The sequence below is a fragment of the Gekko japonicus genome, unplaced genomic scaffold (assembly GCF_001447785.1).
Source record: "Gekko japonicus isolate JY-2015 unplaced genomic scaffold, Gekko_japonicus_V1.1 scaffold2347, whole genome shotgun sequence".
Lineage (NCBI taxonomy): Eukaryota > Metazoa > Chordata > Lepidosauria > Squamata > Gekkonidae > Gekko > Gekko japonicus.
The window spans coordinates 159,113-178,555 of NW_015165891.1; the positions used below are offsets into that span (position 1 = coordinate 159,113).

The 19,443-nt window shown below is 42.0% G+C and overlaps 1 protein-coding gene across 2 annotated transcripts in view; it reads left to right on the top strand.

Moving 5' to 3' along the window:
- Window positions 1-18,670, top strand: part of TTC17 (tetratricopeptide repeat domain 17) — an 82,530-nt gene extending 63,860 nt beyond the window's left edge. For both annotated transcript variants that reach the window (XM_015411337.1, XM_015411338.1), the window contains exons 20-25: window positions 1,572-1,692; window positions 5,167-5,326; window positions 6,298-6,381; window positions 13,486-13,605; window positions 14,617-14,760; window positions 17,630-18,670. In XM_015411337.1, coding sequence (XP_015266823.1) covers window positions 1,572-1,692; window positions 5,167-5,326; window positions 6,298-6,381; window positions 13,486-13,605; window positions 14,617-14,760; window positions 17,630-17,761 — 761 coding nt within the window. In that variant the 3' untranslated portion in view covers window positions 17,762-18,670. The remainder of the gene's footprint in view (window positions 1-1,571; window positions 1,693-5,166; window positions 5,327-6,297; window positions 6,382-13,485; window positions 13,606-14,616; window positions 14,761-17,629) is intronic.
- The last annotated feature ends 773 nt before the right edge of the window (window positions 18,671-19,443 follow it).

The following is a 19,443-nucleotide window of genomic DNA, read 5'->3' on the forward strand; positions in this document are numbered from 1 at the left end:
TGTTCTGAGAGAAAGTGTGTGTATATGTGGGGGGTGATTGTTATACACTCAGTAAAGTTGGTTGGTTTGTAGGTAGCATGATACGATGTAGCTCAATAGGTAAAATCATAATGGTGTAAGTTGAATGAGCATGAAATGTGGTTCAAGTCCTCGAAGGTTCGGTAGATTCAGCAGAACAAAGAAACTAGTATATAATTTAGAGGCAAACTAACAATAAGGTTATGGGTTTCCATAGGTTTAAAAGACGGTAATGGTACAGTCAGGACTGGATTTACACCTTTACACTAAAGACACTGTAAAGTTAGCAGGCACTTGTGGCTTCTGCTGTAATGTAATTATTATTTTTGGTAAATACTTGTTTGTAGATAGTACTGCAGTATGCAATAGATAGAGCAGTGCCTGTGATGTTCCTTTTATACTTCCCACAGTCGAGATTACCATGTTTGGTCCCTTACCACAGGAGAAGGAATAAGAGTATAATTTCCTATTTGGGAGGAAAGACCCAATTCCCTTCCCTGTTTCATTTAACAGCAATGCCTACCATCACTACAGCCACATTTATCACCTTGTGGCAGGACATGTCTAAATCTGCTAGACAAAATTTGCAGGAATAATATATTAAGTAACTATATAGTCCTAAGTATGTTGGTTGGAGAATTTAAGTATTCTGTATGCAGAGTTCCCCCCCCCCTTTCCTTTACTACATTTGTATCCTGCCTTTTCCCCCTAGTGGGAACCTAAAGTGGCTTACAACGTTCTTCTCTCCTTTGTTTTATCTTCACAGCAACCCTGGGAAATAGGTTAGGCTGTGAGAGTGTGACTGGCCCAAGGTCACGCAGCAGATTTCCATGGGAGCAAGCAAGCAGTTAGATATGGGTGGTAGCCAGCTACAGTCATGACTGCACCAGCCCTGACACTGTATGTTTGAATGAAACTTTGGTAACAAAAGCAGTATTTGTGATTTGGCTACTGTTAGGGGAAGCAGGTAACTTTCATCTCCCTAGTTGTGCCCTCCAGTCCTTATGATTTAAACTGGTGAAATAGACCTTCTACCAGGGATCCAACAGTGGAAGCAGAGTCTTTCTGGAGACAACAGTTACTGATCTGGATCAGAACTACGTTTTCCACTGGCAATGGCACTTCCACCAGCAGAAAAGGGATGATGGTGATTTCAGCCAATTCCCCCCTCCTGCTGCAGATGCGGCTGCCAACAGTCTTGGAGAAAAAATGCCCTGCACTTTTAATAGAGGCTTAGTATGTGGAAATGAGTAGTGGAAGTATTTCATGGCATAGAAGTAAATAACATCCCATCAGGACATTTTTCTTCTCCAGGCAGTTGGCAGCCCTAACTACTGATCCCCACTTGGTCTCTATGCATTGACTAAAGATCTCCTTTCAGGAGGCACAGAAGAAAGCTGCAGCTGGGGATCAGAGGCTGGAAAATTTGTTCCCATGAGAAGCAGTCCACTTGCATTAAATATCATACATGCCATTGACAAATGTACAGGAAAATCAACTGTTTAAACTGTTTACTCTCCTTTTTTCCTTTTTTCTTGTTTGCTTCTTTCCAGGAAAGAGGAGAGACTACCGTAGCCTAGGATGGCCAAGTCCTGATGAATGCATAAAACTCCGCAGGGTAGACCTTACTACGGTGGCCAGCACCTGGCTAGCTGTTTCTGCTAAAAACATTGAGTAAGTATTTTCACTAAACAAAACTAGGCCAGTGGCACCAACTAGGACGGCCATTTATGGCATACAGTATTCATCCTAGTCATTTGATACAGTGAATTGTAGCTTTACTGTAGGTAAACAGATTGCCTTTCACCTGCTTTCACCTCTGTACTGTCCTAGGTTTTTCACTGCATATCTTTAATGTCAGATATGTCATTGCCCATTAACAATGCCCTCCAGCAGTTTATAACACTCAAGACCGCCCCCGCAGAAGTTATTACACAGAGGTCAGCTGACAAGACTCAAGGGTGAGCTACGAGTCAAATTTGCTGATGACACCAAATACAGGATGCAAAACCTAAAGGAGATTCTAAAATACTCCATAAGGATCTCTGACTAGTCTACAGAACACATGCAATTCAGTGTAAGGAAGTTCCAAGTAGTGCAAGTTGGGGCAAAACTTCTTGTTGTGTCCCCTCCTTTGATGTGTTCATTTATAAATGTACTAGCCTGCTACCCATGCTTCGCTACGGTGTTTAAGTTCCGTAAATCCAGTTACAATACTGACGATGTGAAATTTGAAATGTGACATTTATTGTAGGAATTCTAATGGAGAAGATTGTAATGTAAGAAGTGAAGTGAGACATAGGTACTTTTCTTTCTCTACTGAAGGACCTCTCTCTAGACCACATTGGTGGTTCTGCCCTCAGGTGCTAGGATCACCAGGCTGCTTGATGAGCTCACTCTGGAGCAGGCCACATAGAGCTGTCCATTTAAGAAGCAGTCGTCTGTTAAGTCAACTCCTGCCACCTTCCACGAAAGTGATGGCCTCTCTACTTGTGTTCCTGGATTGTTTTGCTCATATGGAGACTATGTTGTTCTGAGCATCTCAGGGTGATCTTGCTGGTACTTGGCCTGTGCAGCTCAGTGCACTGCAGGAGTACTATGTGCAAATGTCTTTGCCGCATTCCTAAGCTACCTCCTCCTTGCAGCGTTGGTGTATCTGGCTCGACATTTGCCAGGAGCTTTCTTGGGGGCAGTAAGAGGTGAGAGGTGTGAGGGGGAGTTGGTGTGAGGGAGTGGTGATGTGGTGGACATTTCTTCAGGTTCATGAGGGAGGCATGCATCGAAATGGCTCCGAGAAATGTCCTTTACTATCTTCCCATAAACATTCATACCCTGGCCCTGCTCCTACACCTGACAGACACCGGCCTGTCTGGTGTTGGGGGGGATTGAGTTTAAAGGCATTGGGGAGGCTGGGCCAGCAGCAGTGCTAAGGCAATCCTGCTGAGCAAACCTCCCCGGTGGCTGTAAGCATCCCACCTCCTCTCCTACATCTAACAGGCAGCTGCCTGTCCAGTGTAGGAGGGGGAGAAGTATTAGAAGCAACTGTGGAGGTGGGGCTGCACCTGCCAGACAGCCGCCTGTTAGGGTATAGGGGGTGGGGGGAATGTGTTGGAAGCCATCAGAGAAACTGGACCAGCAACTTTGCTTCACCTCACTTGTGGTTGTTGGCCACTCCTGATTTCCTCAACTGTCATTAGCTCTCTGCAGTCCCCTGTAACTGGGTGGGGTTTTTTACCTCAGAAAACTGAGCTCTGCAGCTGACCAATCAGAGAGTGGGAGGTGCAGAGAGGCAGCTGCATGGCAGCCGCATAGGAATCAATGGGGGGAGCACATTTTACCCCTTTTGACCCACTTAGGGGTCCAATTTCTAAAAATCCCTTCTTAGTGAGCACCTACGCCATGGTAGGAGCACTCTCCTCGAATTTGGTGTCTCTAGGCCCAGCAGTTTGGCCTATGAGTGTGTGGGGAAAAAGAGAAATTATTCTCCTCTACTTATAATACTAGAAGTATAGGCCACCCAGTGAAATTGCTTTTCAAATGCATCACGACAGACCAAAGAAAATACATTTTCACACAGTGTGTAAGTTTTGAGATCCACTGCCTCAAAGATGTGGCAATGCAAACAAAGTTCTGGGCTAGAGCCCCTCTTCTTATCTAACAGAGTAGTTCTTTCATTCATAAAGGAGTGAATGGACACAGACATAAAAAATGAACACATATAGGAACCAGTGGAAGAGACATTCTTTATGGACATTCCGTTTAATACTACAATTAAGTACTTTAAAAAAATCAAATTATTAGAGGATCAGACCAGTAGAAAATGGAATTCCTTGAGAAATCTGACATTTGACAGGGTTTCAATGAAGATTACATGGGATTATTTTATTACAAGCAATATTTCTCCCAGATTTAGAGATGCAGCCATTGTTTAGTATCCAGAAACGGATCTGCCAACAAATACTTGAGATCTGAAGTTTAGATTATATCTGGCCTTGCTTGGATTGCAGCTCTCAAGACATGCTTACTATTTTATATTTTAAGTCTCATCATCTTAATAAGGCTTATCCACTGATGTATCTTAATTTGTATGTTTGTGTACACACCTACTAAATTTGCTGTCTTTTGTGGATCTTTTGTATAGGCTTGCATAGGTTTAAATGTGTAACAGATGACACCATCTTGAAACTTTCTGTTTCTAAATGGTTCAAGAGTTTGGTTATTATTTATGTAGTTAAAAATGGATTAGGCATCTGAACTGATTTGTGATATAACAATCAGTGAGCAGCAAAAATTATTCTCATTTGGAATCTACTGGCTGTAGAATTTGCTTTCTTTGTAGTTATTAGTCTGCTAATCTCATAAAACTCAACACCAGTTTTCTTTACACCCCACCACCCCACTGTGAACAGTGTAACCTGATGCTATAAGACTGACTTTTTTTGGATTTGGTAACTTGCTCTTTGTAATTCACACATGGAAACCTTCCAGTTACTTTCTTATTCAGTGATTATATCAGGATGTTGCAAGAGAAGCTGGGATTGATCATGAGCTGTTTCTGTAGGCTGTCCTGTAAGAGTATGTTGCATAAGGTAATAAGAAAATCTCGGGGATCCATCAGCAGAAGTTGTTAGTGGATGCAGATCTTTGCCACATTTCTCGTTCCCCAGTTGTGAGATATGCACAGAGTAAGAGCCATGCAGATCAGGGGGAGCTATACTGGGGGGGGAAGAGGAGCTATTTTGCCCCATACCCCTCCTCATTGCAGCCCCCCTCACCGTGCATGTGACTAGTAGTCCACATGGATCCCATTTTCCACCTACTCAGCCTCTTAAACTCCTCCATTATGCCCAAATGTCACACAGATATACAAGTAAACTGCTTTGCTTTCAGCATGGAGACAAGAGGTAAGAAACAGAAGAAGTGACAGAGAAACATCCTGTCCCCCATTCCCCAGTGCTAAGGCAGAACAGGTTTACTTTTCAGGCCCATGTCTTAATATGCACATCTGTTAAAGATATCCTGAATCCAATTCTGAGAGCACAGACATTAAATGTCTAATAGAAAACCTATTGTTGCATTTGAATTTCTGTCTCTCGGCTGCTGCCTCTGAAGACTTAATTTATGATTTAGCCTTCCTTTCATTTTCAGTATTACAGATCACATAGATTTTGCCACTCAGCTTCAAGAACCAGCCGTGGAACCTGTCTGCAATGCCAACCTACCTGCCAGCATGCATACCTTGGATCACCTTCAGGGTGTTGCCAATCGGGCTAGCCTTCATTACACTGGAGAGAGTCAGCTGAAAGAGGTAGCTTGTGCTGTCATGCGGGCTCAGTACATGTAGATCCTTCCCTCTTGGAAATACTGCCTATGGCTAGTAATGATTAAACAAACTTCATTGACAGGGCATGATATCTGTGAAATAAATGCTGATAGATTGCTTCCTACTGAATTAAGGTATATGGTTGCATCAACAAAGGCAAAGCCTGCCCTCCCAACTCATTCTTCAGCATTAAAGCAGTTGCTCATGAATTTGATGAAGAAGAATGTACTAAAAATACCATCCCTGCTATTTATTTCATATTTGTTTTAGTGCCAGTGGTGTGCTAGTCCATCACATGACATGATAATGGGAGAGCGCCTGCCCATGCAAATGTGGAAGAATCAGTTTAGGGATAAGAGGATCAGAAGCTGTGGATGAGTGAGCCGTGTTGTACCATCACCTCTTCTTTCCATCCCCCACCCACTCCCCGCCATATACAAGTACCCTATCAAACAAGAAGCATCAATAATAAGCTTAGATATCAGCCCTTTTACCACCTCCCAAACACAATAGAAAGTAGCTGTGTGATCCATTGCTTACTTCACTGAGCTAATTTCACCATCAGTATCTCTCCAGAGGCAAGCTAGCAAAACTTGTTACCACCTTTGTCGGAGGGTTGATCACTGGAGTACCCATCCTGATGGTCCGTGAATAATAACCAGGACTATAAACTTGTTGTTCTGTTAATGAAATATGGACATTGTAACATGTTGCCAGATTTTGTACTAGAGTGATACATTTTGCAGTATATAGCATTGTTGCATTCAATATAGCATTACTGTCAAAGTCTTTCTATATTTCACTGTTATCTAGTTGGACTTTTAACATACAGGAAAGCTAACTGATAAATACGTCCGTTCTATACAGGATCAAAAGGGAGGATACAAATTATTGAAGCCACTGAGTTAATTTGGTTGTAACTTTTTTTCTGAGGGGTTGCCTTTTTTGCATCTTAGGTATTACAAAATCTTGGAAAAGACCATTATCCACCACAATCATTGGAACAAGTTGGTACTCGAATAGCGAAGGTTTTAGAAAAGGTAAGTACATAGAATGGAGGGCAATGCAAAATTTTATTGCTCTGATTTTAGCTGGAGGGCAACCTGTTCTGTCGTCTGTTATGTCTTAGAACAAGTTGCAGAACAATGTTACAGAACAATTTGGTGCTGAATCAGAACTTTTCTCTGCTTGCTGTTTGAAATAATCCACAGGTATTTTCTAGTGTATCTTCACCCTGGCGCCTATCCTGTGCACTTTTAGGCACCAGGCCAAACCATTTCTCTTCTCTCATGCTTTTAACTAAGGGTTTGCTCTCTTGACTTTTTTTTTTTTACAAACTCCTCCTAGATTGAGGACTGCTGTGAGGATCCTTTAGGCTGCTAGAGGTTTTATGCTCTGGGTTTTTATTAGCTGGGTTTTTTAAATTATTTGATGTTTTTATAATTTTATTTTGTATTATTTTATGAGCCACCTTGAGCAAGTCTCTGAAGAGGCAGCATATGCATTTTTAAAATAAATATATGCTCCCTGAGACATTCATCATAAACTCTTCCCACATGATGACGTCTCACTGCAGTCATGCTGTGTACTATCAGTCTCCACTTCTTAATCATGTGAGGCATCTTTGCTCTGCCATTGGACTCCTTGCTGGCATGGTCATGCTGCTGCAGATAATCTCCCTTGCACTTTCAGCTTTTTCAGCACTGTAAAGTGAACATGTAAACCTGCCTTTAGCAGGTGGTGTAATCCATCAGATCTCTTCAATACACTGAGCTATTCATGTATTAGCTTTAAAATTTTTGTGACATTCTGGGAATCTGACTGCATCACCCCTACATCAAGCAACAAGAGTAATTAACACTTTGACTTCTATTACTGGATTCCAACTCAAGAGTTCTAGTATGATGGAACAGGAAGAAAAGATCCTCTCTGTTCATTTTCTGCCTGGTGTCATGAGTCAGCCAGGACTCCTCAGGAGAAAAGGAACCCCATGTAGCAAGCCTTGAGTCAACAGAAGCTGACCAGCAGGAAAAAGCTGCAGACTGACACCTTCCAGTCCTGTTTCAGCAGGTGAACCTCAGTTGGCTACTTCCAGCCCACCGGTATCACCTACACCCTTAGAGCACCACAGATGATAGCTGAGAGCAGAGCTACAGACAAGACAGCAAAGTGCACACTTCCTGGCCTGACCCCAGCTACTTTCTGATAATCAAGATGAGTAGTTGTAGGATTGCTTCTGAGCAACTGGTTGCAAGCATGACCCTCAGGCGTGGGGCTATAAAACCAGTCAAGAGAAGCTGTTAGGTGTGGATACAATGCATATGATAGATGCTAAACCACTGACTCTGCCTTGCCTGACTTCTGAACCTCTGACCTTGGACAGAACAACTCTGGTTTGCCTGACTTCTGGACCCACTGACCTTGGACCAAACGACCCTGACTTCTGGCATCTGATACTCGGAGCCTGTAAGCCAGTACACCCACTGTGCAGAATTTTGTAAATTTATTTCATACCCCCCTTAGCAGGCATTTCTTTACACTAAAAAGCCCTACATTTCTTGGCCTTCCTCTAGCTCCTTAATGTGTGGTTGCCCTTTTCTGTGCCTTTTCCAGCTCTACAGTAGTTCTGAACTACTCATGCTATTCCAAATATGGATGCATCACATGCATTACAATACTGGCATCACATGCATTACAATATTTTCAAGTCTTTCCTTATTTATCCATTTCCTAATAACGTCAGTATTGGGCCAAGTAACTTCACATCTGACATTTTACTAAGAAGTCCCTCCAGAGTCCCTCCACAGCTTGTAGTCTTGATGGAAGTATAGCACAGTGTGTTGCATGTATGACTATCTGTCTGATAGGCAGAGCTGCAGCAGGTTAAGAGAACCTGATAGGGATGTGTAGATGCAGCTTTCAGTGACTTGCTAGAGATGTCCTATTGCCAAGAGAATGACGGCTTCAAGGGGACCTGTTCCTCATATGGGGAACAGATGTCTTCTTATTTGAAGGATAACTAAACTGGTCTGGATTATTTACATGGGTGATGGCCTAGAATTTAATTGTGAGAGTGTGTCAGGAAGCCTGTCATTTTAGGAGACTGAAGAGTCATAGCAGAAAAGAGTACAGAAAAAGAGTAACCAAAATTATTTATTCATTCAATCAATTTATACCCCACCCTCCCCGCCAAAGCAGGCTGATGACGGCTTACAAAAGATAAAATTTAAAACAATTGTAACATAGATAAAACCATCTCAAAACAATCTGATATCATTAGTGCTAGCTAGTTGTAAACTAATACTTAAGAATGGTAGCAACGGTCATGTTAATAATTATAGTCTGCCTTGCTCATCAGGTCATGTTAATAATTATAGTCTGCCTTGCAGACTATAATTATAGTCTGCTGTTTGATCTTTATCATATATATGTGGCAGGCAGTATGATGGAATCGGGGAACAGGGCTCTATCTTTCTCAGTTGTTGTTGGTAGTCTTTAGTAATGGTGTTGGTGGTGGTGTTATTGTTGGTGGTGGCTCCTTAACCAAAGGCCTGGTGAAGGAGCTCCGTCTTGCAGGCCCTGCGGAACTGTAGAAGGTCCTGCAGGGCCCTGATCTCTTCTGGGAGCTGCCACCAAGAAGCCCCTGGCCTTGGTTGTTACCAGTCTTTTGGGGCCAGGGAGGGTCAGTCAATTTTGCGACCTTGAATGCAGTGCTCACTGGGGTATATATGGGAAAAGGCGGTCCCTCAGGTATGTTGGCCCCAGACCATATAGGGCTTTAAAGGTGAGAACCAGCACCTTGAAGCAAATTCGGTATGCTATCGACAGCCAGTGCAATGCCTTTAACACAGGCTGGATGTGCTCTCGCATAGGGAGACCCATCAAGAGCCCAGCCACTGCATTTTGCACTAGCTGCAGCTTCCAGATTTGCGACAAGGGCAGCCCCATGTAGTGTTACAGTAGTCCAGTCTTGAGGTGACCATCGTGTGGATCACTGTTGCCAAGTTGTTGCGGTCGAGAAAGGGAACCAACTGCCTGATCAACCGAAGATGGTAGAAGGCTGACTTGGCAGTGGCTGCTACCTGGGCCTCCATTGTTAGGGAAGCATCCAAGAGCACTCCGAAGCTCCTAACCTCCAGCACTGGCACCAGCGGGGCCCCATCGAAGGTTGGGAGTGGGATCCCTACCCTCGGACCGCCCCGACTCAGGCACAGGACCTCCATCTTTGTTGGATTCAGTTTCAGTTAACTCAGTCTAAGCCATCCAGCCACAGCTTGTAACGCCTGGTCCAGATCTTCCGGCTTAGAGTCAGACTGGCCGCCCAACAGCAGATAGAGCTGGGTGTCATCCTCATATTGGTGACAACCCAGCCCATGCCTCCAGGCAATCTGGGCAAGGGGCTGCATATAGATGTTAAATAACATTGGGGAAAGCACTGCCCCTTGAGGCACTCCACAATTCAGTGGGTGCCTTCGGGACAGCCGCTCCCCTAGCGCCACCCTTTGTCCCCAACCTCATAGAAAGGAGGCAGACCGTCCTAAGGCAAACCCCTGAACTCCCATGCTGGCAAGGCAGTGGATCAGTAACTGATAGTCAACCATGTTGAATGCTGCCAACAGGTCCAACAACAACAACAACACTGCCTATCTGCCCCAATCCAGATGCCACCGGAGGTCATCTGTGAGGGTGACCAGTGCTGTCTCCATCCCATGGCCTGGGTGAAAACCAGACTGGAAGGGGTCTAAAATGGAAGCGTCATCTAAAAAGCTCTGTAGCTGCGTTGCCACAGCCCTCTTTATTATTTTGCCCAAATAGGACAAATTGAAGACGGGCTGGTAATTTGCCAATTCGGCCAGGTACAAAGATGGTTTTTTTCAAGAGAGGATGGACCACTGCTTCTTTAAGTGCCCTAGATTTTGCCCAAATAGGACAAATTGAAGACCAGCTGGTAATTTGCCAATTCGGCCTGGTCCAAAGATGGTTTTTTCAAGAGAGGATGGACCACTGCTTCTTTAAGTGCCCTAGGGAACAGTCCCTTGAATCATGAGGTTGGAGCACTTTCCCTGTGAGGAAAAGCTAAGGAGTTTGGGGCCTTTTAATTTAGGGAAAAAAGACAAAGGGGGATAAAATAGAGATTTAGAAAATTAGGTATGGGGTGGAGAAAGTAAATAGTGAGAACAAGATAAAAATGCTCTAAATAGCAAACAAGAAAGTATTTCTCCTAGAGACCAAGTATTTTCTTGATTTGTAGATACAGATTAGAGTACAAACCTATCTTAGTACCATGAACAGGACAGAAGCCTGCCAGAAAAGAAATGACTATACCTGAAGTTATTCAATAACATTCTATATAAAAAAATAATACTAAAAACATCAGACCATCCCTACTCAAGGATGGCTTAGGATTGCCAGCTCTGGGTTGGAAAATACCTGGAGACTTTGGGGGTGGATCTGGGAGAGGTGGGGTTTGGGGATGGGAGGGACTTCAGCAGGGTACCAGTCCACCCTTTAATGCAGCCATTTTCTCCAGGGGAGCTAATCTCTCTCAGCTGGAGGTTAGTTGTAAAAGCGGGAGATCTCCAGGCACCTTAAAGACTAACAACATTATTCCAGCATGAGCTTTCGTGAGTCAGAGCTCACTTCCTCAGATGCAGTGGAGAAAGTAAACTCTTACTCATGAAAGCTCATTCTAGAATAAACTTTGTTAGTCTTCAAGGTGCCTTTGGGCTTTTGTTTTGCTTCAATAGACTAACATGGCTACCTCTTCGGTCCTCCCCCCCCCTCAAAAAAAACCCTACCACCTCTTTGAAAGAAGACAGAACTCCAACCCCTGTCCATAGAGATGCTGATTAACTTAAGTCCCTAAGTTCTGCCTAGCTTGCATTCAGAAGTTCCAGCACTCTGTCCATAGTAAACAGGTTGAAGTGATTCAAGCAATTGTAGCAAGCAGCTGCTTATAGCACCTTGGGTCAAGATTCTACTATAAATAGCATATGGTTTGGAGAGGATCTGAGGATAATTGAGACAAACTGCCACAAAAAGCAAAAGATTAAACATCTTTTGGAGGATCACTTCTTGGCATTTTAAAAAAATCAACACCCTAACTAGCTCTGTAGACAGCAGATGACTAAGGAAAAGACAGTAGAGAGGATTTCTTCGCTTCCTTTACCAGCACCTCAGAGGTTTAAAAGAGAACTTTTTGGAAAGACTAAGCACAAGTTACTTCTACTCCAACTCCCTTTCTCCTTCTTGTCTCATGGTCTGCAGCTCCTTAGTATACCAGGGAGTTGGTGTCCTTGGTGTCTTTTGAGATAGGAGGAGAGGCCCATGGATACCTAGTTACTCATTCTTCCATGAGAGTGTCAATCATAATTGAATTTTGTATTTTTGTAGTTATTATGATAGGAGACTTATTTGTTCAGAAGTAAATAGAAGATGACTGATTTCAACATATGTTTCTTCTTCATGAAGTAAAATACATCAATAACTAAAGGCTCTTACTAATTCAGACGTATGGAATTCATTTTTTTTTAAGCCATGAGAATGTCTGACAAGATTTCTAAAAGATGCTAGATTTAGCCTTTGGAATGTATTCAGAGGAAATGAGGTCAGTAATTATAGAGTTGCTGAGAACCCCTGTCATTTCACCTCACTATCCAAACCCAATACAAGGATGTTATAATCGAAACAGGGTCTTGTATCCAGATAAGTTCCACCGGAATGCTTATTTTATCCATTATAACCTCTTATACTATTATTTATCATTCCCTTTGCTTATGTACCAAGGTCCTGGGTATCCCCCAAGTCGCCATGCTCCTTTTCTGAGATTGTAGGCCCTTGTTAGCCTTCCTGAAGAATAATCAAGCTGGTGACCATCCTGGCCTCACTCTGCCCGCCTGCCCCCAGCTGCCCTACTCTTTCAAGGCTCCTCCTGGGGAATGGATCTCTTGAAAGACTTCTAAATAACTGTTGAACATCACCACAGAGTGGCAGCATTGCTGTGCTGAACAAAAAATAACTTCCATACCTGTATGAAAGCAGATAGCTGTTGTTAATCATAATAAGTATCTGTGACAGTCCTTTGACAGGCGTTTCCATGGTCAGCCAAAGTGGGTTTTATCCTATAATCCAGTCAACTAGCAGAACAGTCATAAGACCCAACCTTGTATTATCTCAGTCAAAGATAAGTTTTCAGCTCCCTAATGTTAAAACAATCTTAATTATGCCCTGCTTTTCTTCCCTGTGGTGAGCCGCGGTGGCTCCTGCCAACCTAGCAGTTCGAAAGCAAGAAATTGCAAGTAGATAAATATGTACCACTTTGGTGGGAAGGTAACAGGGTACCATGCACTTTGGTGTTCAGTCATGCGAGCCACATGACCACGGAAATGTCTTCAGACAGTGCTGGCTCTTCGGCTTGGAAACAGAGATGAGCACCGCCCCCTAGAGTCGGATTCGACTGGCTTTCAAGCAGTTACTTTTTCTCCCCAATGGGGACCCTAAGCAGATGGCATCATCATTTTCCCCTTGACCATTTCACTCTCACTACTCTAAAGAGCTTCCTTGGCAGAGTGGGGATTCCAGCCTGGTTCCCCTAAATCCTCTAACCACTGCACCACAATGGCTCTCTTAGGATGAAAAAAGAAAATCTTCATCATCTCCGTCAACACTATGCTTTTAGAAGAAGTAAAATAATAAGGGCGTGGAAGAAATGATCTGATGCCAGCTTAAACCAGATGAGCCTTCCCATATTACACTAACATCTTGCTTGAAGGCCCTGTTGTATGTTTCCAACACTGTCTAAAGTGCAGTGGACAGTTATATGGGATAGTGTCTTCTCAGCAGTGTCACTGAGATTGTTCATCACCTAAGAAAGTCTGTGTTGCCTTGCTCTATCTTTGATGATTTTCAGTGTCGGAAAGATGTGGTACTTCTTCAAAAAGCCTTTGAGAGTTCATTGTGTGTTTTCATTATAAACTGCTGATAGTTTCCGCTGTTTCAGTTGGTGTGGTTTATTCTGATGTTTGTTAGTTCTTGTTCTTATTTTTAACATATTCTGTAGATTTTAATAAATATCATTGGCCATCATATGTATAAAAAAATAGAATGATTATTAACATTATTTTCCTTCCTCTATGCCACACCAGAATCAAACCTCTTGGGTCCTTTCCAGCATGGCAGCCCTCTACTGGAGAGTAAAAGGTCAAGGAAAGAAAGCAATTGACTGCCTCCGTCAGGCTTTGCATTATACACCCTATCACGTGAAGGTGTGTGTTAACACTGCCCATGTCACATATATTTGTGATTACATGCTTTCAGTTCGTACATAGCCAGATGTGCTATTTCCTACACTTCTTGTACACCACTAACCTGACTAAATTACTGAATACAGTTTCAAGATTGTTCTAAACTGTGGGTTGGATCCACCCCCTTCACTTTTATTCACATAATTCACCACCACAGCTATAAGCAGCCCTCTCCTACCCTGAGCCTGTTTGCGGGGAGGGTGGGGTATAAATCAAAATAATAAATAAATAATAATAATTGAAAAATGCTTCACAGTCAGGGAAAGTTCCATAGCGGCACGGGGAGGACATCAGCACCCCCTTCCCCAGCTACAAGAAGTTTTGCTCACAAAATTAGAGGTCTAGATCCAACCCTACATTTATTACTGTTACTGCCTGTGTCTGAATGATGCCCCAACAACAAAAGGCAAAGTGGGCCATAAACCCATACTTTAATAAAAGGCTGACCTCAAACTTTCAAGTATACCAAACTCCTTTTGCAATTCGGGAAAAATAGGAATGTTTATCATCCTCCCTTGATGGATTAAGCTGTTCTTACTACCATATTTACTAGAACAGAAGATGACCTGAATGTAAGAACTGCCTTAAAATGTTATACACACATTAAGTATAACTAGACATAACTTGTATGCAAATGTAAGACAGCTCACCCCTGTTGTGGCATACCTGGAGAAAATACTAGTCTTGTGTTTGAATAAATACTGTACTAAAGAAGTTCTTCTGTTGACATACTGTCAGTTAAAGAAAACAGTGGTAATCACAGTGGAACACATTGCACACTGAAAATTTGGCATAGTTTTTTGTCATCAGGCCTTAAATAAGTCTATTGGCAATGTAAGGAAAGAAAAGTTGAGCCTTACCCCCTAACTAGAATCAGCCTTACCAAGAGTCTTAATGGCATTCACTGTCCTGGTTCCGGCTACAGCTACAGATTCTGCCCACTGGATTTATTCCACTTTTCTTCTCTTTCAGGACGTGCCACTCATAAGCCTAGCAAACATCTTCCACAATGCAAAGCTTTGGAATGATGCCATCATCGTGGCAACAATGGCAGTAGAAATTGCCCCACACTTTGTCGTCAATCATTTCACATTGGCTAATGTCTATGTAGCAATGGTGAGTGAAGATTCGCCATGATCTATTCTGGTTACTTTACAGGAAGGTATAGAGTTACTGACGAGCAGAGTTTAGGAATGAAGACAGAATCCACATCTGGAGGTGGAATCAGGGTACAGTAGTACGATGAAGACTAGAAAGAGTCTTCCCTTTTGATTTTTCCCAGCACTGATAGTTTACATCAGCCAGCTAATTCTAGAACAGCAATCATTTTGTATTATAGATCTCATTTACAAGCATTTATACCCATATACCATACTGAGTCCATGTAAAGTTTTTTGCCCATGTAGTTCTGGCCATGTCTTTCCATAATATGCAAGTGATGCACCTGACAAGGGTCCAGAAGTCACTGCCATATAATTTAACTACACTACCTGCAAGTGCCACAAGGGCAGACGTTTTTGACATTATTCAAATCAGCAGGGCAACAACCCCGCTAGTACAAGTCAAGGTAAAATTAATCTGGAAAACATCATGTACTGGCTTTGCTGTACAAGCAAAGATCAGTATAGGGGTACTTGCAGATATTCACTTCAAAAGACAGGCTTCATATTTTTGAGAACATATGCTGGAAAAATCAGCAGATATAACCATACAGAAGCAGCCCCATAGCTAGGGAATTCTTTGGAATCAGCAGATATAACCATACAAATCTAGTTGCCTGTAATTTTAGTTTTCTCCTTCCATGTATCAATACAAATATTTGATGTTTCCTGTATATATATGCTTTCTCCTTCTGGGATTGTGGGCTCAGATGTTTACACCATATACTGCGATGTCCCATACCCTCATGTATTTGCTGAGCAACCCTTGAGAATTGGCTTCATGAAGGAGCCAAGTCTGACTCACAAAACTGTCTTATCTGTACGGTTAACAAGTGCAATCATACAAAATCAACTGTAAATGGACTATGGCTTTAGGACAATAACCAGAAGGAAGAGCAGTTCAAGAATTCTGATCACAACCTTTTTGTATGCAAAAACCAGGAAGAACAGGACAAACATTAACAGATTAGAGAACACAGTGTGGATTCCGCCATCTGCCTCCTAATGAGATTTTCTGCAGCAGATTGTGCCAAAAACTGCTTGTTTGGACATATTGTTAGGACTTCTTTGGACCAGAGCTCTAATTCATGAGAAATAACAATGGATAACCAGAAATGGTGATAGGACTGACATACATTTCTGCCAGTCTAATGTTCAAGGAAGTCTGGCGCTTTGGAGTCATTAGGAATGCATGACCCTCATGAATTAATATGGTAGATGGGTGGAACATCTTGCCATGAGAAATTTAGTAGGTGTGTTGGTCCCAGTACTTCTGTTTAAAATAAGGATATTAAGGAAAAGCAAAAGGGTCAATGCCATGAAAACTCTATGACTTTTGATGATAGTATTTCTTTTTCTCTCTGCATTTGCATTTTTTCTGACAAATTCCTGTCAGAATCCATCACTTTATATATACATCATAAATGATTGATTCAGGTGGGGCAGCTGCGTTGGTCTGAAGCAGCAGAACAAAGTTCAAGTCCAGTGGCACCTTTAAGACCAACAAAGCTTTCATTTGCGCACACACTTCTTCAGATATATTGAAATGGAAGTTACCAGTCCATACATATAAGTAGAGGGAGGCAGCAAATGAGCATACAGCATAATGAAGGTGTTTAACAGGACCAAACTGTTATCCCAAGGCACAATGATCCTGGGTCTAACTCCTTCTGCAGCGTGGTTTAAACCATGCTGCAGGAGAAGCCATCCCACCCAGGATCTTTATGCCTTGGAGAGTTTCCAAATGCCATCAGTGGGATCATCTGGAGGAGGGTAGGAAGGCAGGCACCCTCCAACAAGCCTGGGCCCACCTGAGGACTCCCTTCCTGAGAAATATTTTGTATTTAACATTGTCATTTGTGTGGTATTTTGATAACAGTGAACCACTTTAGAAGCCGATTATGGACTGAGAAACAGGATAATAAATATGTCCAATGGTTTTGGCATATTTTCTTAGTGCTTCTTGGTGCTTAGTTTTCTTAGTGCTTACAGGCACTGGGCAACTCTCTTTGTTTTGTAAAGCATTAAAAATGAAATAGTTCAACCTATCTAAGACTCCACCAGATTACCTACCTTTTCTCCAAATGTTTTGCAAATTATTCTGGTTTAGGGACTGTCTCTTGCAAGTGCCAGCCGGCCAGGTCTACTCAACTTGCCATTCTTCTTTTTGTCATTTAAAATCTTGAAGTACAACTCCATGACTTAGACCCAGTTCCTGTTACCTCTGTGATTATAATTGATGAAAAGCAAATACCCATGTTTCATTTCACATGGGAAGCCTTTTGTATGGTGACTGCCTGTGCAGTTTGTCCATACTGGTATAGTTTAAATATACATTTAAGTGATTTAAACTGGTAGTTACTGATCAGGAAACAAATCTTGGAGTGTCAGGGTAATTTAACAAAAACACTGGCACAGGGCCAACCTGTGTTAATGTTAATGGCCAGCCGTGTATTTCTGTTCACATATCTGCCCTCTTGAGGTGTAAAGTATGTGTTTTTACATTAAAAAAGAGTTCCCCCTACCTTACCTCATTGTGCCCTATTACTTTTAAGCACTTTTCTCTCCAACCTAGATTACTTCCTGTATCAGAGCTCAGCTGGGCAAAAAGTATGCTAAACAGCAAAGTACAGTGAGGTAAAGGGGGGAATTTTGCTCCCCTTTTCCATGCCCTCATTTTCATGTACAAAATTGCAGGAAGTTCAGTATTATAACCAATAGCTTAAAGCAGTAGTTATTCAATAGGCTTTGTTTATACCAGCAGACCATGCTAGGAACCTGTGTCTCTTCAGCCACTGATAGTTTTCTGTCTATGATCCCCACAGGAAGAATTCGAGAAGGCCATGGGGTGGTATGAATCAACACTGAAACTCCAGCCCGAGTTTGCACCAGCAAAGAACCGAATCCGTGCCATTCAGTGTCATTTACTCATGAAAAAAGAAAGACGTTCTCCTTAAGGATCACAACCTTCTACCTTCCCCCCCCCTTTATTTTTGTTTAAAGACAACAAAATCATTGTTCGCTATTCTGCTTATAATAAGGTGTGCTAAGATAAATTGGGAAACAAAAATTTGGGGTCATTTTTATTATTCAGAAACAAAAACATCTTTTGGGGAGACCTGCAGTAAAAATAATGATAGAAATGCTTGGTAAAATAAGCACCGAGATAAGAATCCTTTCACATGCCTGTGACCCAATCACCATGACATTCTGCATCACACTTAAATTGGTGCCAGCATAGAATATAACCTGCTTCTTGTCTTAGCCTATCTATGAAAATGCAAAGCACACTATTGCACCCGACACTATGTAGCAGGGAGCCATAATAGGCTTTTCATCCATTGGGAATTCATGTTTGACCCACCTCACTCAGTCCATAGTGTAGCATTACCAGCTCAGACATAAATTGGTAGATAGGAGTACAAGACAGTTACAGATTATTTTTTAAACAGTGTTTTAAAAACATACAGACCTTTTTTTAACCTACTGTGGTTTTCATAGGGCAAGGGGAGCAGGAGGAAAAGTGAGAGAAAAAAGAACTCATGTAAAATCATTTGTATTTTGGTTACAAGCAGAAAAAAGAATCAGATAAGAAAAAATACTGTTTAAGAAGTTTTGTATCCATATATATTTGAAATTCTCTACAGCCCTTGGTGTTTTTACTAATTATTCGTTACAGGATGTTTTACCCTCTTGAGAGTAAGATGCGAGTGTTTGTGGCATGAGCACACGCACTCTCTCTCTCACTCTCTCTCTGTTTCTCTCAAAGCTGGAGAGAACATTTTCACAAATAAGATAATCTGTTTCCAAATGAGCATCAGCTTGGTCAGTGAAAACCCCGAATCGTTGGGTCTCATTGCTGAATCAGCAAGGGCACATAAGTTGGAACAAAAATAAACAATTATGTTAATGAACAGAATGTTGGCCTCCACTTTCCATTTTTTTCTCTTACAAGCATTAATGCACTGTTTAAAATGCTATTCAGTAAAGATGAAGACTACAGAACATAGCTCATCACTACTCCTACTGTGGTTTGGGAACATAACTACAAATCAAGAAAACAGCTGGTAATCAAAGACCTACTAACGCTTACTGAGCATAGACTAGATTTTAAGTGCAAGGTTAAAATCCGTGGATAGGAATGTGGTTGACTGTTGAAAAACAGAAAAATTTAAAACAGACATCACTTCTGAATTGCTCTTAAATATCAGGGGGTTTTTTAAAAAAAGTTTTAACCTATGCTATGTGGGTTGTTGTATTAACATGGCAAAGACTTCCTGAGTTTTCTCCCTTAAGCAAAAAAGGGAGTCCAGTAAGATTATTCATTGAAAAAAACGAAACTTCGGAGAGATGAGAGAGTCTCTTTATTTAAGATTCAGAGGGGGCTTAATTAAAATTTGGAAAAAGTCTCCAGCCAAGAGTAACTAGCTTCTTCTGAATGTGATTTTGCAGGTCTGACACGCCATAGTAACACTCAATTGAAAATACATGCAGTATAAGCCTGTCTCGAAGTGAATGTACAAAGCGTTCTAAGCCAAAGGGCTTTTTCTACCAGAAGAAAGGCATTTCTGCTGGCAAGAGAAGGGTGCAAAGGTGCAAATTTTCCTGATCCCCCCCACCCCGCATATCAGTGCATCAT